The sequence below is a fragment of the Pongo abelii genome, chromosome 3, assembly GCF_028885655.2.
Source record: "Pongo abelii isolate AG06213 chromosome 3, NHGRI_mPonAbe1-v2.0_pri, whole genome shotgun sequence".
NCBI lineage: Eukaryota > Metazoa > Chordata > Mammalia > Primates > Hominidae > Pongo > Pongo abelii.
Window position 1 is genome coordinate 3,201,536 of NC_071988.2, and position 21,236 is coordinate 3,222,771.

General features: G+C 44.0%; 1 protein-coding gene across 4 annotated transcripts in view; it reads left to right on the forward strand.

The window, feature by feature from the left end:
• The window catches only part of HTT (huntingtin), a 168,989-nt gene that overhangs the window by 90,079 nt on the left and 57,674 nt on the right, over positions 1-21,236 (forward strand). For all 4 annotated transcript variants that reach the window (XR_008524958.2, XM_024245873.3, XM_054554967.2 and 1 more), the window contains 8 exons: positions 8,294-8,371; positions 8,879-9,102; positions 10,677-10,755; positions 10,901-11,062; positions 13,280-13,335; positions 14,244-14,392; positions 16,289-16,425; positions 18,067-18,183. Coding sequence is in view for 3 of the 4 variants with exons in the window: in XM_024245873.3 (XP_024101641.3) it covers positions 8,294-8,371; positions 8,879-9,102; positions 10,677-10,755; positions 10,901-11,062; positions 13,280-13,335; positions 14,244-14,392; positions 16,289-16,425; positions 18,067-18,183 (1,002 nt within the window). In the remaining variant the exon portion in view is untranslated. The remainder of the gene's footprint in view (positions 1-8,293; positions 8,372-8,878; positions 9,103-10,676; positions 10,756-10,900; positions 11,063-13,279; positions 13,336-14,243; positions 14,393-16,288; positions 16,426-18,066; positions 18,184-21,236) is intronic.

Below are 21,236 nucleotides of genomic sequence, written 5' to 3' on the forward strand. Positions count from 1 at the left end.
TTTCCTGCTTTCTCTTGTGGCATTTGGTGCTATAAATTTCCCTCTACACACTGCTTTAAATGTGTCCCAGAGATTCTGGTACGTTGTGTCTTTGTTCTCATTGGTTTCAAAGAAAATTTTTATTTCTGCCTTCATTTCGTTATTTACCCAGTAGTCATTCAAGAGCAGGTTGTTCCGTTTCCATGTAGTTGTGTGGTTTTGAGTGAGATTCTCAATCCTGCATTCTAATTTGATTGCACTGTGGTCTGAGAGACAGTTTATTATGACTTCTGTTCTTTTACATTTGCTGAGGAGTGTTTTACTTCCAACTATGTGGTCAATTTTAGAATACGTGCGATGTGGTGCTGAGAAGAATGTATATTCTGTTGATTTGGGGTGCAGAGTTCTGTAGATGTCTATTAGGTCTGCTTGGTCCAGAGCTGAGTTCAAGTCCTGGATATCCTTGTTAATTTTCTGGCTCATTGATCTGCCTAATATTGACAGTGGGGTGTTAAAGTCTCCCACTATTACCATGTGGGAGTCTCTTTGTAGGTCTCTAATAACTTGCTTCATGAATCTGGGTGCTCCTGTATTGGGTGCATGTATATTTAGGATAGTTAGCTCTTCTTGTTGAATTGATCCCTTTACCATTATGTAATGGCCTTCTTTGTCTCCTTTGATCTTTGTTGATTTAAAGTCTGTTTTATCAGAGACTAGGATTGCAATCCCTGCTTTTTTTTTGCTTTCCATTTGCTTGGTAGATCTTCCTCCATCCCTTTATTTTGAGCCTTTGAGTGTCTTTGCATGTGAGATGGGTCTGCTGAATACAGCACACCGATGGGTCTTTGACTCTTCATCCAATTTGCCAGTCTGTGTCTTTTAATTGGGGCATTTAGCCCATTTACATTAAGGTTAATATTGTTATGTGTGAATTTGATCCTGTCATTATGATGCTAGCTGGTTATTTTGCCCATTAACTGATGCAGTTTCTTCATAGCGTCGGTCGGTAGTCTTTACAATTTGGCATGTTTTTGCAGTGGCTGGTACTGGTTGTTCCTTTCCATGTTTAGTGCTTCCTTCAGGAGCTCTTGTAAGGCAGGCCTGGTGGTGACAAAATCTCTTAGCATTTGCTTGTCTGTAAAGGATTTTATTTCTCGTTCACTTATGAAGCTTAGTTTGGCTGGATATGAAATTCTGGGTTGAAAATCCTTTTTTTAAAGAATGTTGAATATTGGCTCCCACTCTTTTCTGGCTTGTAGGATTTCTGCAGAGAGATCCGCTCGCTGTTAGTCTGATGGGCTTCCCTTTGTGGGTAACCCGACCTTTCTCTCTGGCTGCCCTTTTCCTTCATTTCAGTCTTGGTGTATCTGACGATTATGTGTCTTGGGGTTGCTCTTCTGGAGGAGTATCTTTGTGGTGTTCTCTGTGTTTCCTGAATTTGAATGTTGGTCTGCCTTGCTAGGTTGGGGAAGTTCTCCTGGATAATATCCTGAAGAGTGTTTTCTAACTTGGTTCCATTCTCCCCATCACTTTCAGGTACACCAATCAAACGTAGATTTGGTCTTTTCACATAGTCCCATATTTCTTGGAGGCTTGGTTCATTTCTTTTCACTCTTTTTTTCTCTAATCTTGTCTTCTCGCTTTATTTCATTAATTTGATCTTCAGTCACTGATATCCTTTCTTCCGCTTGATCGAATTGGCTGTCGAAGCTTGTGTATGCTTCACGAAATTCTCGTTCTGTGGTTTTCAGCTCCATCAGGTCATTTAAGCTCTTCTCTACATTGGTTATTCTAGCCATTAGTCTAACATATTTTTTCAAGGTTTTTAGCTTCCTTGTGGTGGATTAGAACTTGCTCCTTTAGCTCAGAGAAGTTTGTTATTACCGACCTTCTGAAGCCTACTTCTGTCAATTCATCAAACTCATTTTCCATCCAGTTTTGTTCCCTTGATGGTGAGGAGTTGTGTTCCTTTGGAGGAGAAGAGATGTTCTGGTTTTTGGAATTTTCAGCCTTTCTGCTCTGGTTTCTCCCCATCATTGTGGTTTTATCTACCTTTGGTCTTTGATGTTGGTGACCTACGGATGGGGTTTTGGTGTGGATGTCCTTTTTGTTGATGTTGATGCTGTTTCTTTCTGTTTGTTAGTTTTCCTTCTAACAGACAGGCCCCTCAGCTGCAGGTCTGTTGGAGTTTGCTGGAGGTCCACTCCAGGCCCTGTTTGCCTGGGCATCACCAGCGGAGGCTGCAGAACAGCAAATATTGCTGCCTGATCCTTCCTCTGGAAACATCGTCCCAGAGCACGAAGGTGTCTGCCTGTATGAGGTGTTTGTTGGCCCCTACTGGGAGGTGTCTCCCAGTCAGGCTACTTGGGGGTCAGGGACCCACTTGAGGAGGCAGTTTGTCTGTTATCGGAGCTTGAATGCTGTACTGGGAGAACCACTGCTCTCTTCAGAGCTGTCAGGCAGGTATGTTTAAGTCTGGAGAAGCTGTCTGCTGCCTTTTGTTCAGATGTGCCCTTCCCCCAGAGGTGGAATCTAGAGAGGCAGTAGGCCTTGCTGAGCTGCGGTGGGCTCTGCCCAGTTCAAGCTTCCCTGCCGCTTTGTTTACACTGTGAGCATGGACCCATCTACTCTAGCCTCAGCAGTGGTGGACGCCCCTCCCCCGGCCAAGCTCCCACATCCCAGGTCGATTTCAGACTGCTGCGCTAGCAGTGAGCAAGGCCCCATGGGTGTGGGACCTGCTGAGCCAGGCACAGGAGAGGATCTCCTGGTCTGCCGGTTGTGAAGACTGTGGGAAAAGCGCAGTATCTGGGCAGGAGTGTACCGCTCCTTCAGGTAGAGTCATTCATGGCTTCCTTTGGCTAGCAAAGGGAAATCCCCCGACCCCTTGTGCTTCCCGGGTGAGGCAATGCCCCGCCCTCCTTCGGCTTGCCCTCCGTGGACTGCACCCACTGTCCAACCAGTCCCAGTGAGATGAACTAGGTACCTCAGTTGGAAATGCAGAAATCACCTGTCTTCTGTGTCGGTCTCACTGGGAGCTGTAGACTGGAGCTGTTCCTATTTGGCCATTTTGGAAGCATCCCTTCTTTTTTTTTTTTTTTGAGGTGGAGTCTTGCTGTGTCGGCCAGGCTGGAGTGCATTGGCACAATCTCGGCCCACTGCAACCTTTGCCTCCTGGGTTCAAGCGAGTCTCCTACCTCAGCCTCCGGAGTAGCTGGGATTACAGGCACCTGCCACCATGCCTGGCTAATTTTTTGTATTTTTAGTGGAGATGGGGTTTCACCATGTTGGCCAGGCTAGTCTCGAACTCCTGACCTTGTGATCCACCCACCTCAGCCTCCTAGAGTGCTGGGATCACAGGCGTCAGCCACCGCACCCAGCCATATTTTCAGATCTCCCTCTCTTTGCCCTAAACCGCTGTGCTTAATAAGTAGTCTTTAGTGGCCAGCAGTCTCCATGTATAACACATTTTAGCAAAATGGAAAATACTACATGTTTTAAATTTGAATGTGAGATATACTGAAATAAAAATCATCTAACTGGGATTCTTTAAATAATAAGATTTTCTTTTTTGTATGTGGGTTTTTTTTTTTAACATTATTATTATGACTGTCATATATAGAAATGGCTGTTTTTCAGTTACAGTCAGTGAATGTGTCAAATGCTGCCTTATCCAAATAATAAAAGTAAATTATTAACAAGTCACAATTTAATGAAGATTGACGTTAGTTGATCTTTATATTCTTGAAATCAGCCATATGGTTGTGTGTGTATGTATATATTTTTAAAGGTACATAAAGATAATAAGCTCATCTCTGAAAATTTTTACATTTGGCATAAGAATAACTGGATAATTAAACATCTTATTCTCTGGCCTGTGTCTTTACAGTCAAAGGTAGATTTACTCACCTCTCCTTTTTTGTTTTTCTAAGTTCATCTTTTTTGCTGTTTTATGACAGAGGCCCATTTTAGCTTTCTCGTATATCCTTTTGTTTGTACTTTGGAAGCCTCACCTGCTTAATTGTTGAGTTTTTATCCGTGGTCTTTTAGAGGAGGATATGTAGGGTAGAAGCTTTCACAGGTTCTTGTTTGCACTTGGCCCCTGACTATTTTGAGGAATCTCCCTCACTGACTCACAGCGTGGCAAAGTTTCAGATCTCCTGCCACACAGCAGTTCTGAGGCAGCTGGAAAGATATCCAGGTGCTTAGATTGTCAGGCCAGGCTTGAGATATACAAACTATTGAGCCTTATCTGTGACCTTGCTTAGGTGAAGGCATCAGAGCCCCTGCACCGACATGCGTAGGCCTCTGCATGTGTGCGGGGCTGGGTGTTGGGGTCTGAGCACAAGTGTAGCTGGAGAGGTGAGCTCGATGTGGCGACGGGTATGAGCAGGTTTTCTTCAGACTGCTGTGAGTTTACCTAGTTTCAGGAGTTAAAGGCACAGAGACCTTAGAATTAAAATAGAGTCATTTTCTTTTTCTAAATAGCAACACTGGGAATAAAAAATAATAATTCCACATTCTTGACAGGTAATGTTTTGTTTTTCTTGTCTTCTAATCCTTATTTATTCCATACTCATTTTTATACGTAATTGAAATGTATTATGTGTTGGATTTTTCTTTTGCATTATATTATACACGGTTTTTCATGTAACTCCTTACTGTTCCATTTTATATGTTTTGTCTGGTTTATTTTAAGACTTTGTCTGCAAATCGGGAAACTGTCTCTACAAAAACAAAAACAAAAATAGTTGGCCGCAGTGGCATGCGTCTGTGATCCCAGCTATTCGGGGCTGAGGTGGGAGGATTGCTTGAGCCTGGGAGATTGAGGCTGCAGAGAGCCATGATCATGCCACCGCACTTCAGCATGGGTGACAAACTTTATACTGTCTGTTTTGGGTGATTTGGTAATGATATGCCCTGATGTAGTTTTTTTATATCTTGTGTTTCTTGTGCCTGGGTTTATTGAGCTTGGGTCTGTGGCTTCATAGTATTTTTAAAGTTTGGAAAATTTTAGGGGATTATTTCTTGTTTTTTTTTTTTTTTTTGAGACAGTGTCTTACTCTGTCGCCCAGGTTAGAGTGCAGTGACGCTATCTTAGCTCACTGCAAGCTCTGCCTCCCGGGTTCACGCCATTCTCCTGCCTCAGCCTCCCGAGTAGCTGGGACTGCAGGCGCCCACCACCACACCTGGCTAATTTTTTGTATTTTTAGTAGAGACGAGGTTTCACCATGTTAGCCAGGATGGTCTTGATCTCCTGACCTCGTAATCCACCCGCCTGGGCCTCCCAAAGTGCTGGGATTACAGGTGTGAGCCACTGCACCCGGCTAGGCCATTATTTCTTCAAAGATTTTTTTTCTGCCCTGGCCCCCTCCTTTTTTCCCTCTCTTAAAGGGGCTGTGATTTCCTGAATGATTGCTTAGTGTTGTCTCGTAGCTTACTGATGCTCTTTTCAGTGTTTGATTGTTTTATGTGTTTTCTGTTTCGTATAGTTTCTATTATTGTGTTTTCAAGTTCTTTAATCTTTTCTTCTGCAGTGTCTAATCTGTTGTTAATCTGTTAATCTGTTGTTAATCCTGTCCAGCGTATTTTTTTTTTGTTTTTGAAACAGACTCACTCTGTTGCCCAGGCTGGAGTTCAGTGGTGCGATATTGGCTCACTGCAACCTCCACCTCCCAGGCTCAAGTGATTCTTCTGCCTCAGCCTCCCGAGTAGCTGGGACTACAGGCACATGCCATCACACCCAGCTAATTTTTGTATTTTTATTAGAGATGGGGTTTCACCATGTTGGCCAAACTGGCCTTGAACTCCTGCCCTCAGGTGATTCATCCTCCTCGGTCTCCCAAAGTGTTGGGATTATAGGCATGAGCCACCGTGTCTGGCCCATGTTCAGTGAATATCACTAATTGTGTTTTTATTTCTAGAAGTTTGATTTAGGTCTTTTAAAAATGTCTGCCTGTGTCTCTATTTAGCTTTGTGAACACAGTTGTAATAACTGTTTTAATGTTCTTCTCTGCTAGTTCTAAGATCTTCTAATAACTTCCCAGTTCTTGGTGTTTTTGATTGGTTGGTTGATACTCCTCATTTTGGATTGTGTTTTCCTGCCTCTTTGCATGGCTGCCAATTTTTGATTGGATGCCCAACATTGTGAATTTTACCTTGTTGGATGCTATATATTTTTGTGTTCCCATAGATCTTCTTGAGCTTTGTTCTGAGGTTAGTTGAGTTACATGTAGATGGTTTACTCTTTTGGGTCTTGCTTTATAATTTGTCAGATGGGTTGGAGCAGTGCTTAGTCTAGGACTAATTTTTTTTTTTGGACTAATTATTCCTCTTTAGGAATAATTAGGTAGAGTGCTTAGGAGGCAAGACCATCCTGAGTATTCTACCTAATGAACCAAAAGTTTGGGTTTTCCAGTCTGCCTGCTGAGAACAGTGACTGTTTCTAGCCCTGTGTGAGCGCCAAGCACTGCTCCCTCTAATCCTTTCAGATGCTTCTCTCCCTGGCCTCAGGGAGTTTTCTTACACACACAGCTCTGCTGAGTACTCGAAGGGGACCTTCCCCAGATCTCCAGAGCTCTCTCTGTCTTGTTTTCTCTTCTCTGGTGCTCTGTCTTATGAACTGTGGCTGTCTTGGTCTCCTTAGATTCTCAGCACCTCTTCAATTCAGAGGGTTGCCTGTCCCTCCTCCTTGTGCCACAGCCTGGGAACTCTCTCAAAGCAGTGAGTTGGGGCAGCCATAGGGCTGACTTAGTCTCTCGTCTCCCAGGGATCACTGTCCTTCATTGCTGATGTCCAGTGTCTTGAGGACTCTGGGTTTTGTCTGTTTTGTTTTTTGGTTTGCTTTGGTTGTTTCAGGCAGGAGGGTAAACCCAGTCCTTCACCCTCATTGTGCTCAGTAGTGGAAGTCTCGCTCTTTTATATTGGATATTAGTATTTGTAGCAGAGCCCTGGTTCCCTGGTACTTGGGGTGCTCTTGAAAGGCCAGAAACAGCATGCTTTCTCACCTTTTCCAGGGCTTCAGTGTCTGGTGCACATCAAGCATTCCATACACATTTGTTAAAGTCCTTTGTTAGACAAATAGTGATTCACAGGCTCTATTTGTAATTTTTTCAGTTAACATGTATTGGATATCTGCTGGGAGCTAGTAAAAACAAAAAGTGACGTGTGACAAATTCAATTCCGACAAGAACAACCTTAAACATTTAGAATATAATTTGAGCACATCAGAATTTTAAAAATGTGTGGCCCTTGAGTATTCGAAACCAACAAGAATCTATTGCTTATTAGTAGAGGATATTTTGTTAAACAAGTGGAGAGAGAGAGGCATTTTCAGTCTGATTGGTGTTGGCTTTTAGCAGCTGATGGAAACCGATTCATGATTAGCCAGGCAGTGGTGAAACAGGCTGTGCATTCTGAATGCCTAGATTGGTGGCGCTCTTCAAGTTAGCATCTTCTTTCTTGATTCTTTTTTTTTTTTTTTTTTGAGGTAGACTTTCGCTCTTGTTGCCCAGGTAACAACTCCAGTGCAATGGCACCATCTCGGCTCACTGTAACCTCTGCCTCCTTGGTTCAAGCGATTCTCCTGCCTCAGCCTCCCAAGTAGCTGGGATTACAGGTGTACACCACCACGCCTGGCTAATTTTGTATTTTTAGTAGAGATGGGGTTTCACTATATTGGTCAGGCTGGTCTCGAACTCCTGACCTCAAGTTATGCACCTGCCTCGGCCTCCCAAAATGCTGGGATTACAGGTGTGAGCCACTGCTTTCAGCCCCTTCTTGATTCTTGAAAAGGACATTGGGTGCTGTACATCTCGTTATAGACGTTGATAAAAATGCTTGTGAGAATAGTAACATTAAGGTAGTTATTTGGTCATTTTTGCAGATCACTGTAAGACAATTTTAGGACTAATTTGTGGTAAATCACACATTGCTGTATCATAGTTGTGTTCACTGAACATATTCAGGGGCTCTATAGATGCAGGGCTCTTAGCTGCTTTGCACACTTCTGAATTCCTGCCCTGAGAACAGGACTGGATACCTAGTAGACAATAGGTACTTGATAACAGTTTATTGAATTAATGAGTGAATGAACAGATACATAGATGCATAAAAGAATGATTGTAATGTATATAACTTGGATTTCAAGACTTTTTACTGACTGTTCAAAATAAGAAATTGAAAACTTTCCTCTGATTTTCCTCTACTGTTTACATGATTTAAATGGAAGTTATCTTGTACCTTTGATTTCTGTCTAGGATTCGTACAATAATGGATCATCTCTGAGTCACTTAATGTCTTACTGTTCTTTCCACAGTGTGTTGAAGAGATCCTAGGATACCTGAAATCCTGCTTTAGTCGAGAACCAATGATGGCCACTGTTTGTGTTCAACAAGTAAGAGCTTCATTCTTTTCCTGTTCTGTTAAGACTTTCAGGTATGATGACAAAACGCTGCTACTCCTTAAGCAGGTGCTGGTGGCGTAATCAGCTGGGAGGATTGTGGGGTCCAGCGTAGCACTTTTCGGCTCACTCCATGATTGAGCCAAGAGGCCATCCTTCCCTTCACTCCCCAGGAGGACGAGGTCTGTCACTGTGGAGAGCAAAGGACATCAGAAGCTCCCCTGCAACCTCGCTAGTTAACTTCCAGTCCCTCGGGGTTTTTGTTTAGAATGTTCAATCTCATTTAGGATCGCAAGGAAACGCAAAATTCCTATTTATGGTACAAACAGCACTTCATACAATATCTCACAAGGTATTAATAGTGATTCAAAGAAAGAATTTCACATTGTGAATCTTTGCTAACATATCCAGTTATTTACAGATGGATTTGATATTTGTGTGGGAGATTCTTAAAAGTGTTGTTCACGCCACATTGTTGATGCCTCATTTTTTTCACTGTAGTTGTTGAAGACTCTCTTTGGGACAAACTTGGCCTCCCAGTTTGACGGCTTATCTTCCAACCCCAGCAAATCACAAGGCCGAGCACAGCGCCTTGGCTCCTCCAGTGTGAGGCCAGGCTTGTACCACTACTGCTTCATGGCCCCGTACACCCACTTCACCCAGGCCCTCGCTGACGCCAGCCTGAGGAACATGGTGCAGGCGGAGCAGGAGCACGACACCTCGGGGTAACAGTTGTGGCAAGAATGCTGTCGTTGGTGGAAGCACGAAAGAGCAAGCAGGAAATACTTTGTAAAAGAATAAAAATGAAAAATATTAGCGAACATCTTCTAATAGTCTGCTGTATTCAAAGAACTCTAGGAGATATGGTTGATGCAAAGATGATTTAAGGCATAGCCCGGCCTTCCAAGAAGTGTGTGGCCAGTGAGTGAGATGGGCTTGGGACTTACACATCTCAGAGGTGGGGGTAGAGGAGGAGGAACACTGAGTGGGCTCAGAAGCAGCCAGCTCTCATTGCCAAAGTGTGTCAGCAAACCAGAATGCAGTTCATGATGTCCCCACCCATTCAAAGCTCAGGACCTGTAGAGTGGTGTGGCATGTGTTGGTGGCACTTTTCAGGCCTGTAACAAGGATGAAAGAACAGCTTCACTGCAGCACAGTAGTGCTGGTGTTCAGGGGTGTGTGAAGGTCATAGAAGCATCTTGGATATATTACCTTGTGTTTTGTCAACTTTATGACTAGAAGTCTCTTTTCACTTAAATTTTTTATTTATTTATTTATTTTTTGAGACGGAGTCTTGCTCTGTCGCCCAGGCTGGAGTGCAGTGGTGCAATCTCAGCTCACTGCAAGCTCTGCCTCCTGGGTTCACGCCATTCTCCTGCCTCAGCCTCCCGAGTAGCTGGGACTACAGGCGCCCACCACCACGCCTGGCTAATTTTTTTTTGTGTTTTTAGCAGAGACAGGGTTTCACCATGTTAGCCAGGTTGGTCTCGATCTCCTGCCCTCGTGATCTGCCTGTCTCGGCCTCCCAAAGTGCTGGGATTACAGGTGTGAGTCACCATGCCTGGCCTCTTTTCACTTAAATTTATGTTTGTGTTTTTAATACCTGGAATACAGGACTTCTTAAATTGCCGTAAGTATGAACAGGTATTTGAGTTGCTAATCTGTATAGTAGCAATAATAGAATCCCTTGTTTTTCCTTTTATAATTTTAGCGATTAAATAGCTACAATTAAAACACTAGAGTCAGGAGTCAAGGAAAATACCCATGTTCCAGGCTCTATGTTAGTGACGTACTTACTATATATTGGAGTTTCAGGAGTAAGTCTGTTTCAATGCTTTCTGTAACCATTTGGGGTATTAATAAGCATGTGAGTGTGTGCATGTTTGGGTTAATTTCATATATGTTTCTTAGGATATCACTGATGTATTTTAAAGGCTTGTCCTCCAAAATAATCATGTGATTTCTTCTAAATTACTGATCTTTTAAATGACCTTCACCTTTCTCTCAAATCTCACTTAAGACTGGGCTGAGTAGTCAGTTTCCTGTAGCAGAAAAAAGCTCAGACTTGAGTAGCCTTCTATGGGTGACGAGACTTTATGGCTGTCAGGCAGCTGTAAACTCTAAATAGAGTGTCATTATCTCAAGAGGGTGATGCTGCCACACTGAGTGGCCTTTCAGATTGTTTCTCAATCTGACACGTTTGGATCGTGTGAATGTGAAATTGGTTTAAACAGGAGTATATCTGAGTGCAGAGGAGATTATTCTCATTCTCTGCTTCCCTTTTATTCCCATTTGGCAGATGGTTTGATGTCCTCCAGAAAGTGTCTACCCAGTTGAAGACAAACCTCACGAGTGTCACAAAGAACCGTGCAGATAAGGTAAATGGTGCCATTTGCGGCATGTGAACTCAGGCGTGTCAGTGCTAGAGATGAAACTGGAGCTGAGACTTTCCAGGTATTTTGCTTGAAGCTTTTAGTTGAAGGCTCACTTATGGATTCTTTCTTTTCTTTTTTTTTTTTATAGAATGCTATTCATAATCACATTCGTTTGTTTGAACCTCTTGTTATAAAAGCTTTAAAACAGTACACGACTACAACATCTGTGCAGTTACAGAAGCAGGTTTTAGATTTGCTGGCGCAGCTGGTTCAGTTACGGGTTAATTACTGTCTTCTGGATTCAGATCAGGTTTGTCACTTTTATCTTTTATCCATCATACCTGTTCCTAATTTAGTACAAATTACCCTAAAAGACACTGAAATCTACTTTAAAGAAATGTGGTCTGCATTTTTCCCTCATCAGTTGCTGCTGCTTATCTTTTTCATGCACCTAGCTGGTGCACAAGGCCCGGGGTATAGCCAGCCTCAGCAAGTCGACATCCTTGCCCCAGCTCCCTGGACTCAAGGCTAACCTGGGGTTGGCTGTTAGGGATTTCCAAAGGTTTGTCCCATCCACTCACCTCCCCTTCAAAATAAGTTTGAATTTAAATTGTGAGATATAATTAAGATTTATTGTTTGGGGAACATTTTTGCAAAATCTAGAGAGTTAGTTTAAACGGATTATCAATTATTACCATAATTGATCATCTGCAGTTTCAAGCTATCTAACAGGTTAGCTTACCTCTTTAAAAAGGAATGGAATTTAGCGGACAGTAACTGAGACCCGTGCTCCTGGAGTCCACGTGGGAGCTGTGTGGCTCTGCACAAGCATTTGCACTCTTCCCCTCTTGACTACGTTGCCTTCCTCCTGTAGTTGCTGTGGGCAGCAGATTCTGGCTAGTCCTGTCCCTTCATGATGCACATTTTCCTCAAGATTTGTCCCAGTTAAATCACTGCAGATGAAACTGCCTTTTCATCGTCAAAATTTAACTGTCATTTTTGAGCCGTGATCTTGGGCTACTTTCTTATGTGGGGTAGGAATATTTTTGAGATAGAAATATTACACTTCTCTATTTTCTTCTAGACATAAATCTGTTAATCCTGTCAGCACTGTTACTCACCTGAAAGGGTCTGTTTCCCTAGGAGAACTGAGGGCACTCGGTCAACACTGATTTTCCCACAGTGGGTATTGGGGTGGGATCTGCTTGTTTTTTTTTGTTTGTTTGTTTTTTATTTTTTTGAGACGGAGTCTCGCTCTGTCACCCAGGCTTGAGTGCAGTGGCACAATCTCGGCTCACTGCAAGCTCCGCCTCCCGGGTTCATGCCATTCTCCTGCCTCAGGCTCCCGAGTAGCTGGGACTACAGGCAGCCACCACTATGCCCGGCTAATTTTTTGTATTTTTAGTAGAGACGGGGTTTCATCGTGTTAGCCAGGATGGTCTCAATCTCCTGACCTTGTCATCTGCCTGCCTCTGCCTCCCAAAATGCTGGGATTACAGGCATGAGCCACCGCGCCTGGCCTGGGGTCTGCTTTTAATGAAAGAGGCGTCAAGGGGTGGGCTTTGCCTTGGCCTGATGGCTTTGATCCTTCTTTCACAAAACCTATCTGAAGAAAATCCGTCTAAATGCGCCATTGCTCTCCTCAGGAAATATGCATTGGGAACTTCTTTTCCTTTCCTTTGACCCTAGTAGGCTGCCTGGGGAGAAGCCCTGGTCTATGGCTGTGGGCAGCAGGGGCTGAGAGGAGCAGGCTCTCAGGGGGGCAGGGGTACCCCAAGGGAAGCCAGAGCCCTGATTTGTTCCATTCTAGTAAGAACAAAGTCTGCTCTGGTTTCATGTTTGTTCTGATTGCCTTTCATCAACCAGTCCCCTTTCTCCCAGTTGTTAAGATTCAATACAGTGACAGTTTTATGAACAAGAGTAGAACACTAGAACAGACAAACCATTGAACTCTAGGCTGATAATGATTTATTGAGCACCTGCTATATGTTTGCATTCTGCCCAGAGGCTCTGAGAAAGCCAGGCCATATGCTCCATGCTTTATCCATGGAAGCTCCCCGTCAGGTTGGGAAAGCTGGCAGCTGCAGGGAATACAGTGTGACACAAAACTGGCTCCCCTGCAGCCCTTATGTGTTGCTTCTCAGATGGTGGGGGGACGAAGGTCAACTCCTTTGGGTATCTTATTACTAAACCAGTTTCAGGGAATCTGTGCCACCCTGTCTGCCATTAACGGGAACAGATGAGTCCCCAAGGTGTACTTTTGGGTATTGTCTGATGTCTCTTGGAATTTATTATTTGTTTTTCCAAGGAGATTTCACCTCAGGGTGTAGTAAAGTTGTTGAGGGGATTCCTGGATGTGTTCTGCAATTATCTAGGCTGATTTCAGAATAGAGTTATGCTTATAGTCAAATTTATCAGCTGTCAAGAAATTTATTTAAAATTTATGCAGATAAGCAGGAGGAAAAGAAGCCTGGTTTTTACATTTTAATCCTATTATTGATGTGAAATTTTATTTTCCTTCCTGTAGGTGTTTATTGGCTTTGTATTGAAACAGTTTGAATACATTGAAGTGGGCCAGTTCAGGTAATAGCATTTTATTATTTTAGATTTTTTTCTCCTTGCGTACTTACATGTAATCTAGGTTATTAAGATGAATGTTTAAACTACTGTTAGGCATTTTTGCTGTTTTCTTTAAATGGAAATCTGATTAACATACTGTGTATTTTTGCTTCTCTTAAAAATTAATGTATATCTCAAGACTTGTTTGGAAGTAGTTATGTATCTGAAAATTCCATATGTTTTCAGTTTTCATTGCACATTTCAAAGCATTTAATTGTGTTGACAGATGGGGGAATGAAATCTTGTGGTGGAGCACTAGTTTTTAAATCTTCTTAGAGAAAGCAGTTTTATATAAGGTCGTCTTTAGTAATTATTATGCACTTGTATTCTCTGCAGCTTTTTCTTGCTAGATGTTGAGGTTTTAGTACTTCTTGCTAGTCCATTACAGGTTTATAATTATTGAAACTTAAAATTCTTTTCGTACCTGAAATGCTTAATAAATACTGTAGTTAGGAAAATTTAGTGCAGAAGGAAAGTGTTCCCAGATTCCCTGGGGTCTGGAAACATAGTGTTTATTCTAATTACGTGACACCTCCACTGTGTTGTGGGGCAAGTTACTGTTGCTCTTTTGAGTTTCAATTTCTTCAAGAGCAAAGAGGCAGAGGAGAGCTAGGAAGATCGTAGCTGCTGTGCCCCTGTGCCGTCAGGTGCCTTCTACCTGCTCCCTCCGAACCTTTACACGTGTCCCGGCTCTGCACGAGGGCACAGATGGGATGCACTGTGGCAGGGATGGGGTTAGAGTAGATCACTGACACCTGTTAGCTTAATGTGCGCTTGCTGTCAAGGTTGAATCATGAATTATTTTATGTTGCTTATATTGATTTGTATCTTAATTTTGAAAGAAAGGCCTAAATTGATGTTTTTGTTTCTAGGGAATCAGAGGCAATCATTCCAAACATCTTTTTCTTCTTGGTATTACTATCTTATGAACGCTATCATTCAAAACAGATTATTGGAATTCCTAAAATCATTCAGCTCTGTGATGGCATCATGGCCAGTGGAAGGAAGGCTGTGACACACGGTAACGGGACACACCTTTCACTGTCGTCTTTGGTGTCATGATGTGCTTGGCAGTGTTCGTTTTCATACACCCACTTGGAACTTTGTCAGTGGCGGCCGTGTGCTTCTCAGGCTCTGCATGCGTGTCTGTGTGTCTATGTATGTGAATGTACTGGTGAGAGACGTTTCAAAAGAGAAGAGAGCATATTCTTTACTCTCAGCAATTTGTAATCTTCTCAGGGAAAAAAAATTCAAGAAACAGTAAGATAGCCTAAGGTACAGATAGATTCTGAATATAAAATTCCTGTTCATTCACACGAAACGCTAAAAGTTCTTCACTTGATCTTAGCCAAAGGCCGAGAAGTGCTGAAACGCTAAAAATTCTTAAATCGAACTTGCCGTGAATTAAATTTTGATCTCTCATCCAGTGGTATTGGAGATATAGTTTGACTTGGGTTCAGGGCTTTCTGTTTTGCCTGATGATTTTACTGGAGCTTAAATAAGGACCCTAGGAGATGGCCAGCTGTGCAAGCCCCCAGCCTGTGGAAGGAGCTAGTGTGGTTTTATGAATGAGTTGTAAATCTTTCTTTGAGCTTTTTGAACTGGTCTTCCAGCATTGCCCTATTGACCCCTCCCTGACTCCTTTGCTGGAATCTGTAGGCTTTTGAACTTTGACAGGGACACATCCTAGGACCCTTGCAAACCCCCAGATGTGAGAATGGCACTACTACGTAGTCTTTTCGACTCAGCGTGTGTGCAGAAGAGCGTCAACCGTGCTGTGTTGCGAGGCAGGGCCTTGGCTGACTTCTCAGTCTTTACGTAGCTAAGCCAGTTAGTCTTTGCCTTGGCCTCACAAGGGCTTCAGATTCACAAAACCAAAGTATAGATTATTAAAGGCGTAGGTGTTTGGTTTCCCAGACTTGGAGGGTCTTTGGACAGAAAATCAGTAGGCAGCCAAACCCAGTACTTTGCGCTGGGAAGCTTGGTCATCTGTGAGAGGGTCAGAGAGTATACCCACGCGTGCATGCCACCGAAGGGTCAGTGAGTATTCCTGTGTGTGCATGTCTCAGGGCTGGAGAGAGTGTGTGTGTCACTGAGAGGTCAGAGTGTTTGTGTGTGTGTCAAAGAGGGTTGCAGTGTGCCCTTCACTGAGGGGTCAGAGTGTGCCTCTGTGTGTATGTGTGCTCGTGTGTGTGTACATGTCACTGAGGGGTCAGTGTTCCTATGTGCTTATGACATTGAGCGTCAGAGTGTGCCTCTGTGTGTGTGCTCATGTGTGAGCGTATGTGTCACTGAGTGGTCAGTGTTCCTGTGTACGCATGACATTGAGGGTCAGAGTGTTCCTGTGTGCCAATGAAAGGCATTTCTTATATATTTTTTTAATGTGGTCATAGTAGACCAATTAATTTATTTTGACTCCTGTTTTAGACCAAAATAAGATCTGGGGGAAAGTCCCTTATCTATCTAATGAGAGAGTGAGTTTACTTAAAAAAGCATAATAATCCAGTGGCTTTGACTAAATGTATTATGTGGAAGTTTTTATTGTCTTTTCAGATGAATCAAGTAGATTATTCTTGAGACCAGGAATGTTGCTGTTTTGGTTATTTGGAAAGTTTATCATTTTCAAATTTACTTTTGAATTGGAGTCACCTTTTTTCAGAAGTGGTGTTAAATTACAGGAGCCGTAGGTTTTTTTTTCTTTTTTTAGAAGCTGTCCCAAAATGATCAGTGTTCAGAGGAAGAGCTTTGACCTTCCACATGGTATAATGATTGATAACCTTAATTCATCTCTTACTATAAACCAAGTATGTGTAAGGGTTTTCTTTATTTCCTGAAAGCATTTTGTAGATGTTGACAGCAGTTTTCCAAATGTAATTTCCATGAAATGCCTGATTACGGTACCCTTTTGTCCCCACAGCCATACCAGCTCTGCAGCCCATAGTCCACGACCTCTTTGTATTAAGAGGAACAAATAAAGCTGATGCAGGAAAAGAGCTTGAAACCCAAAAAGAGGTGGTGGTGTCAATGTTACTGAGACTCATCCAGTACCATCAGGTAAGAAGAGTGTGTGTTGGAACTGTTGTGGATACTTTATTGACCCGTGCAGATGGAAGGAAGTGCCATGTGGTAATGCTCACTGTTAACTGTGTTACTTTGAACCAGGTTTGAGCTTTCTGTGGCCTGGGGAGATGCCGGTGCAGGGGGATGGGGAGGGAGGTGCAGTGGCAGGAGGTGTCATTGGTGTGTATCCTTTTTTTTTTTTTTGAGATGGAGTCTCTCTCCGTCGCCCAGGCTGGAGTGTGGTGGCACGATCTTGGCTCACTGCAAGCTCCACCTCCCGGGCTTAAGCAATTCTCCTGCCTCCACCTCCCCAAGTAGCTGGGATTACAGGCATGCCCAGCTAATTGTTTTTGTATTTTTAGTAGAGATGGGGTTTCACCGTGATGGCCAGGCTGTTTCGAACTCCTGACCTCAAGTGATCCTCCTGCCTTGGCCTCCCAAAGTGCTAGGATTACAGGCATGAGCCACCGTGCCCGGCCTGGTGTTTATCTTTAAAGTGGGCACAGCCACAGGAGTTCACCTGACTCCTGGTCTGAGAGTCACGAGATGGTTCAAGATAGTGAGGCCCTCTTTTCCAAAACGAGGACCAAAAATCAATTGACAGTGTTGGTCAAGATGGTAGAAACCTTAAAATGATAGAAATCTCAACTCTGAAATAAAAACTTTATTTGTATATTTATTTACCACTATTTTGACATAGGGCTAAGGTCTTTTTCTTTGAGCTGATTTCTGGTTTTGTTGTCTTAAAGTGGCATAAGAATTCAAAGACATTTTGAGGAAGGCTGAGTGCAGAAATCTTTTTTAATGACTTCTCCTTTCTTTTAACTTGTTCTGTTGTCTAGCCCTCACTTATTTTGTCAATTCTTTTTAGCTGTTTGTCTTTGAATCTTCATAAAGCCATAGCTTTTCTCATAAGAAGTAGCACTTTCTTTGTTCATTCATATTTTAATGAACCCCTGTAGTATTTAATTAAATACTTAATGCCTAATTAAATCACATAATTGCAATGCAAAAGTACGTGTATCATAAAGAGGTCTGAAAATGAGCAACTGGCAAGCAGGTGGTGGCAGGCAGAGCTGCTTGGGTGGGTGGGTGTCCTGGAGAGGAGCTCATCAGCCACATGTTCAGTGAGCTCTGGATATCTCTGTTTAGAAATGATCACCAATAAACTTGTGCTCAAGCATGTATACCTCTGGGAAGTAGGTGCTGTTCAGTAGATTGCCTCTGAATTGAAGTGAATGTCCACAAAGGCAATGAGCCACCTGCAGAATAGTTTAGTCAAGGCTGTGTTTGAATTTTGCCAAAGATTAATATACATTTGATTTTCATGTTGTGCCTTTTCTCTGATTGTGAAATATTACAAATTCTATACAAATAACAATGATGGCAAATCCTCCTGAGCAAAGTGTGCACCTTGTATGTGCCCTAGAGGAACTTGTGTTTCGTTCTGATTCCCCTACATTTCTCATGTCATAGAGTGGGGATTGCATTAGTGTCCCCCTGTCCTCGCTGGGATCACATCTGTTTGGATCCTGGAGTCTTCCAGCTGAGCTGGGACAAGTGTAACAGACGGACACGTAGGGGTGGAAAGGCGCCTCTTGGCAGCAGACTTTCTAATTGTGCACACTCTTACAGGTGTTGGAGATGTTCATTCTTGTCCTGCAGCAGTGCCACAAGGAGAATGAAGACAAGTGGAAGCGACTGTCTCGACAGATAGCTGACATCATCCTCCCAATGTTAGCCAAACAGCAGGTTTGTTCCCGCAGCCTGGGCTCGTTGTTGCCTGGTGATGGTAGCTTAAGGTCCTTGTGAAAGGTGGGCGGCTGAAATCAGCTCTTCCTTCAGTCCTAATCTGTGCCTTGATAGCAGTTCTCCGTGCTAGTCATGGGACAGCTGACTTCATTTCTTCTCACAATACCATCTCAGGTTGGTATTGCCCACCTACTTTACAGGGGGGAACCCACGGCTCAGAGAGGTTATGGAGGTGATCAGGCAGCACACAGCTTTAGAGTGCTGGGGTGAGAGTGGGCCAAGGCTGACTCTAAAGCCCAAACCCTTATCTCCTACACTGCCTCCTGCATTCTGGTCAACCCAGTGTTTTATTTGGTGGTTACATTTTTGTTTTTGTTACCTTACTACTTGTAATTTAGCAGTTTTCCTTTCCTTTCCCTTCCTTTCCTTTCCGACAGGGTCTCACTCTGTCACCCAGGCTAGAGTGCAGTCCTGTAATCTCACTGCAACCTCCGCCTCCCAGGTTCAACCAATTCTCCCACCTCAGCCTCCCGAGTAGCAAGGACCACAGGTGTGCACCACTACGCCTGGCTAGTTTTTTGTATTTTTAGTAGAGATGAGGTCTCGCTGTGTTGCCCAGGCTGGTTTTAAACTCCTAGGCGCAAGTGATCCACCAACCTTGGCCTGCCAAAGTGCTGGCATTACAGTTGTGAGCCACCTCGCCTGGCCTATTCATCACTAATCAGAATTTCTATGATCAAATGACATGAATCATTGTTTCCACAACTGCAGTGGAAGGAAATGGCCTGGCAGTGCCAGTTTCAGAAGCAGCATGCCCCCAGTCAGGCACAGGCCACTGTGCTCCCAGTGTAGCAGTATCTCTGTAGCTCACAGAGAAGGGTGGTGGGGACCTCCTCAAGGCAGCTCCGCCAGAAAATCTCATGAGCTGCCTGGCACAGTTTGAGGTTGCCTTTTAAGTGGACTCAGCAAATACATGTTTGTTCATCTTGATTATACACAATAAACAACTACTCTGTATAGTACAAGTAGTCTGTGGTTTTTGGCATTTGATTTAAACTTAGAGGCATGTGATATTGATGGTTGCTGCCTTCATGACCGCGCCACCATTCTGATTTCATAATGGAATGTTGTCCTGAGACCAGTTAGACAATGGTACAGGGATCTTGGCTTCTGGTGAGATTGACAGCAGTTTTAGTGTGGTCAGGGTCTCCCTGCCTACAGATGGTTTTAGAATGGTGCTCTGGAAGCTTTATTCCATTCTCTTCTGTGCATAATCTGAGTAGAGTGGAGATTGAAGGCCTGAATACATAGTAAATATCTGACTTAATTTCTGCCACAATGGAAATTGTGTGATAAAACATTTATGAAACGCTTAGCACAGCCCCTGGCAGGTAGCTCAGCACAGGTGCATGTTGCATTCAGAGGTAGTACTAGATACTATCCTGTTACTGGCAGTACATACATCAGTGATCAAAGCAGATTAAAGAAAGATCCCCTGCCTTCTTGGAGTGAAGATTTTGTTGGGATGCGGGTGAGGGGACAGACAATAGAAAAACAAGTGAGTGAAGTCTATACCATGGCGGCTGATCAGGAACACTGTGCAGAAGAATCCAGGAGGGAGGAGAACTAGGTGATGTTGGCGGTGGGAGTGGCATTGTTCAGTTGGTGATGTGAAAAAGCTTTGGTGATCTGGTGACATTTGAGTGAATTTGCAGAAAGGAAAGATACAAGCCTAGGAGATACCTGGGGAAGGAACATTCCAGGCAGAGCAAATAGCAATGCAAAGGCCCTGGCGGGGGGTGGACATGCTGTTAAGGTACAAGCAATGGGGGTGGAGGAGTGGGGCAGCCATGGGGAGGGAAGGGAGTGAGGCCTGGTGGGGTGAGGCCAGCGTGGCTCAGATGTGGGATGTGAGGTCATCTTAGATGTGGGATGTGAGAGAGAGCAGGGCTTCGGGGGTGGTTGCAGGGTGAGGACAGGGTGGCTGTAGACGAGGTAGGGCAGACATTGGGGGCAGCAGGAAGTCAGAGCCTGTCTGGATGTAGCAGTTGATACCCCATAGGTGCCTGAAGAGGCGAGACCAGCATCAGGTGTATGAGCCCGGAGTTGTCGAGAGACTGTGGGGCAGGGGGTCAGCATCTGAGATGTCCACTCACAGTGGACCCAGCCTGGCTGGAGAGGAGGAGGAGCTTGAATACCCAGCCTGCTGAGTCCCAGCTCCAAGGTCAGGGAAGTGAGGGGAGCCAGGGCTGGGGCAGGGGGAGTAGGCAGGTGTGGGGTTCCTAAAGCCAAGATTTTTTTTTAAGGCATTTTGTGCAGGAGGGTGACATCTGCTGTGAGCACCCTGGGAACCTGGCCCAGGTTTGGCAGCACCGAGGGCACTGATGAGTGCTTTTGGAGGAGCAGAGGGAGCCAAACCCTAATGGGAGGGTGTTCCTGAAAGGACAGGAGAGAGACTTGGAAAAAGGTTTTACTTGAAGAGAGAATGGAGAAATAGGGCGGTAGCCAGAGGAGGAGAGGAGTCGGCAAGGGGTTAAGTTGGCAGAAATGAAGGCCTGTTCACGCCCTGAGGGCAGAAGCAAACAGGGAGGATCAGTTCATGACACAGGAGACGCAGATCACTGTCGTGGTGTTCACAGACATGGGTTAGCATTGGCTGCACGGATGACAGAGCACTGTGGGTTCTCCCAGAGTTGCTGGGGAGGAGGCAGAGTTGGTGGGCACAGGCGAAGGTCCGGGATGCAGAAATCCTGGAGCTCAGAAGGTCAGTTGTTCCCTTGTTGTAAGATGTCGCCAGTGTTGTGAGCTTCACATCTGTGCCTTGGAAAACACCACATCTCTTTGCAGAGTTGTTTACTGTGTATATACACACTCAGTAGAAACAAAAATTGGAAACAGTCAGTGCCCACCATTAATAAGTAATGGTTGAACACACTGTGGTATAAGCTTAGACTATTTTACCTTGGGTTATTTTGCATGATTAAAAATGTTCTGGCCAGGTGCGGTGGCTCATGCCTGTAATCCCAGCACTTTGGGAGGCCAAGGCAGGCAGA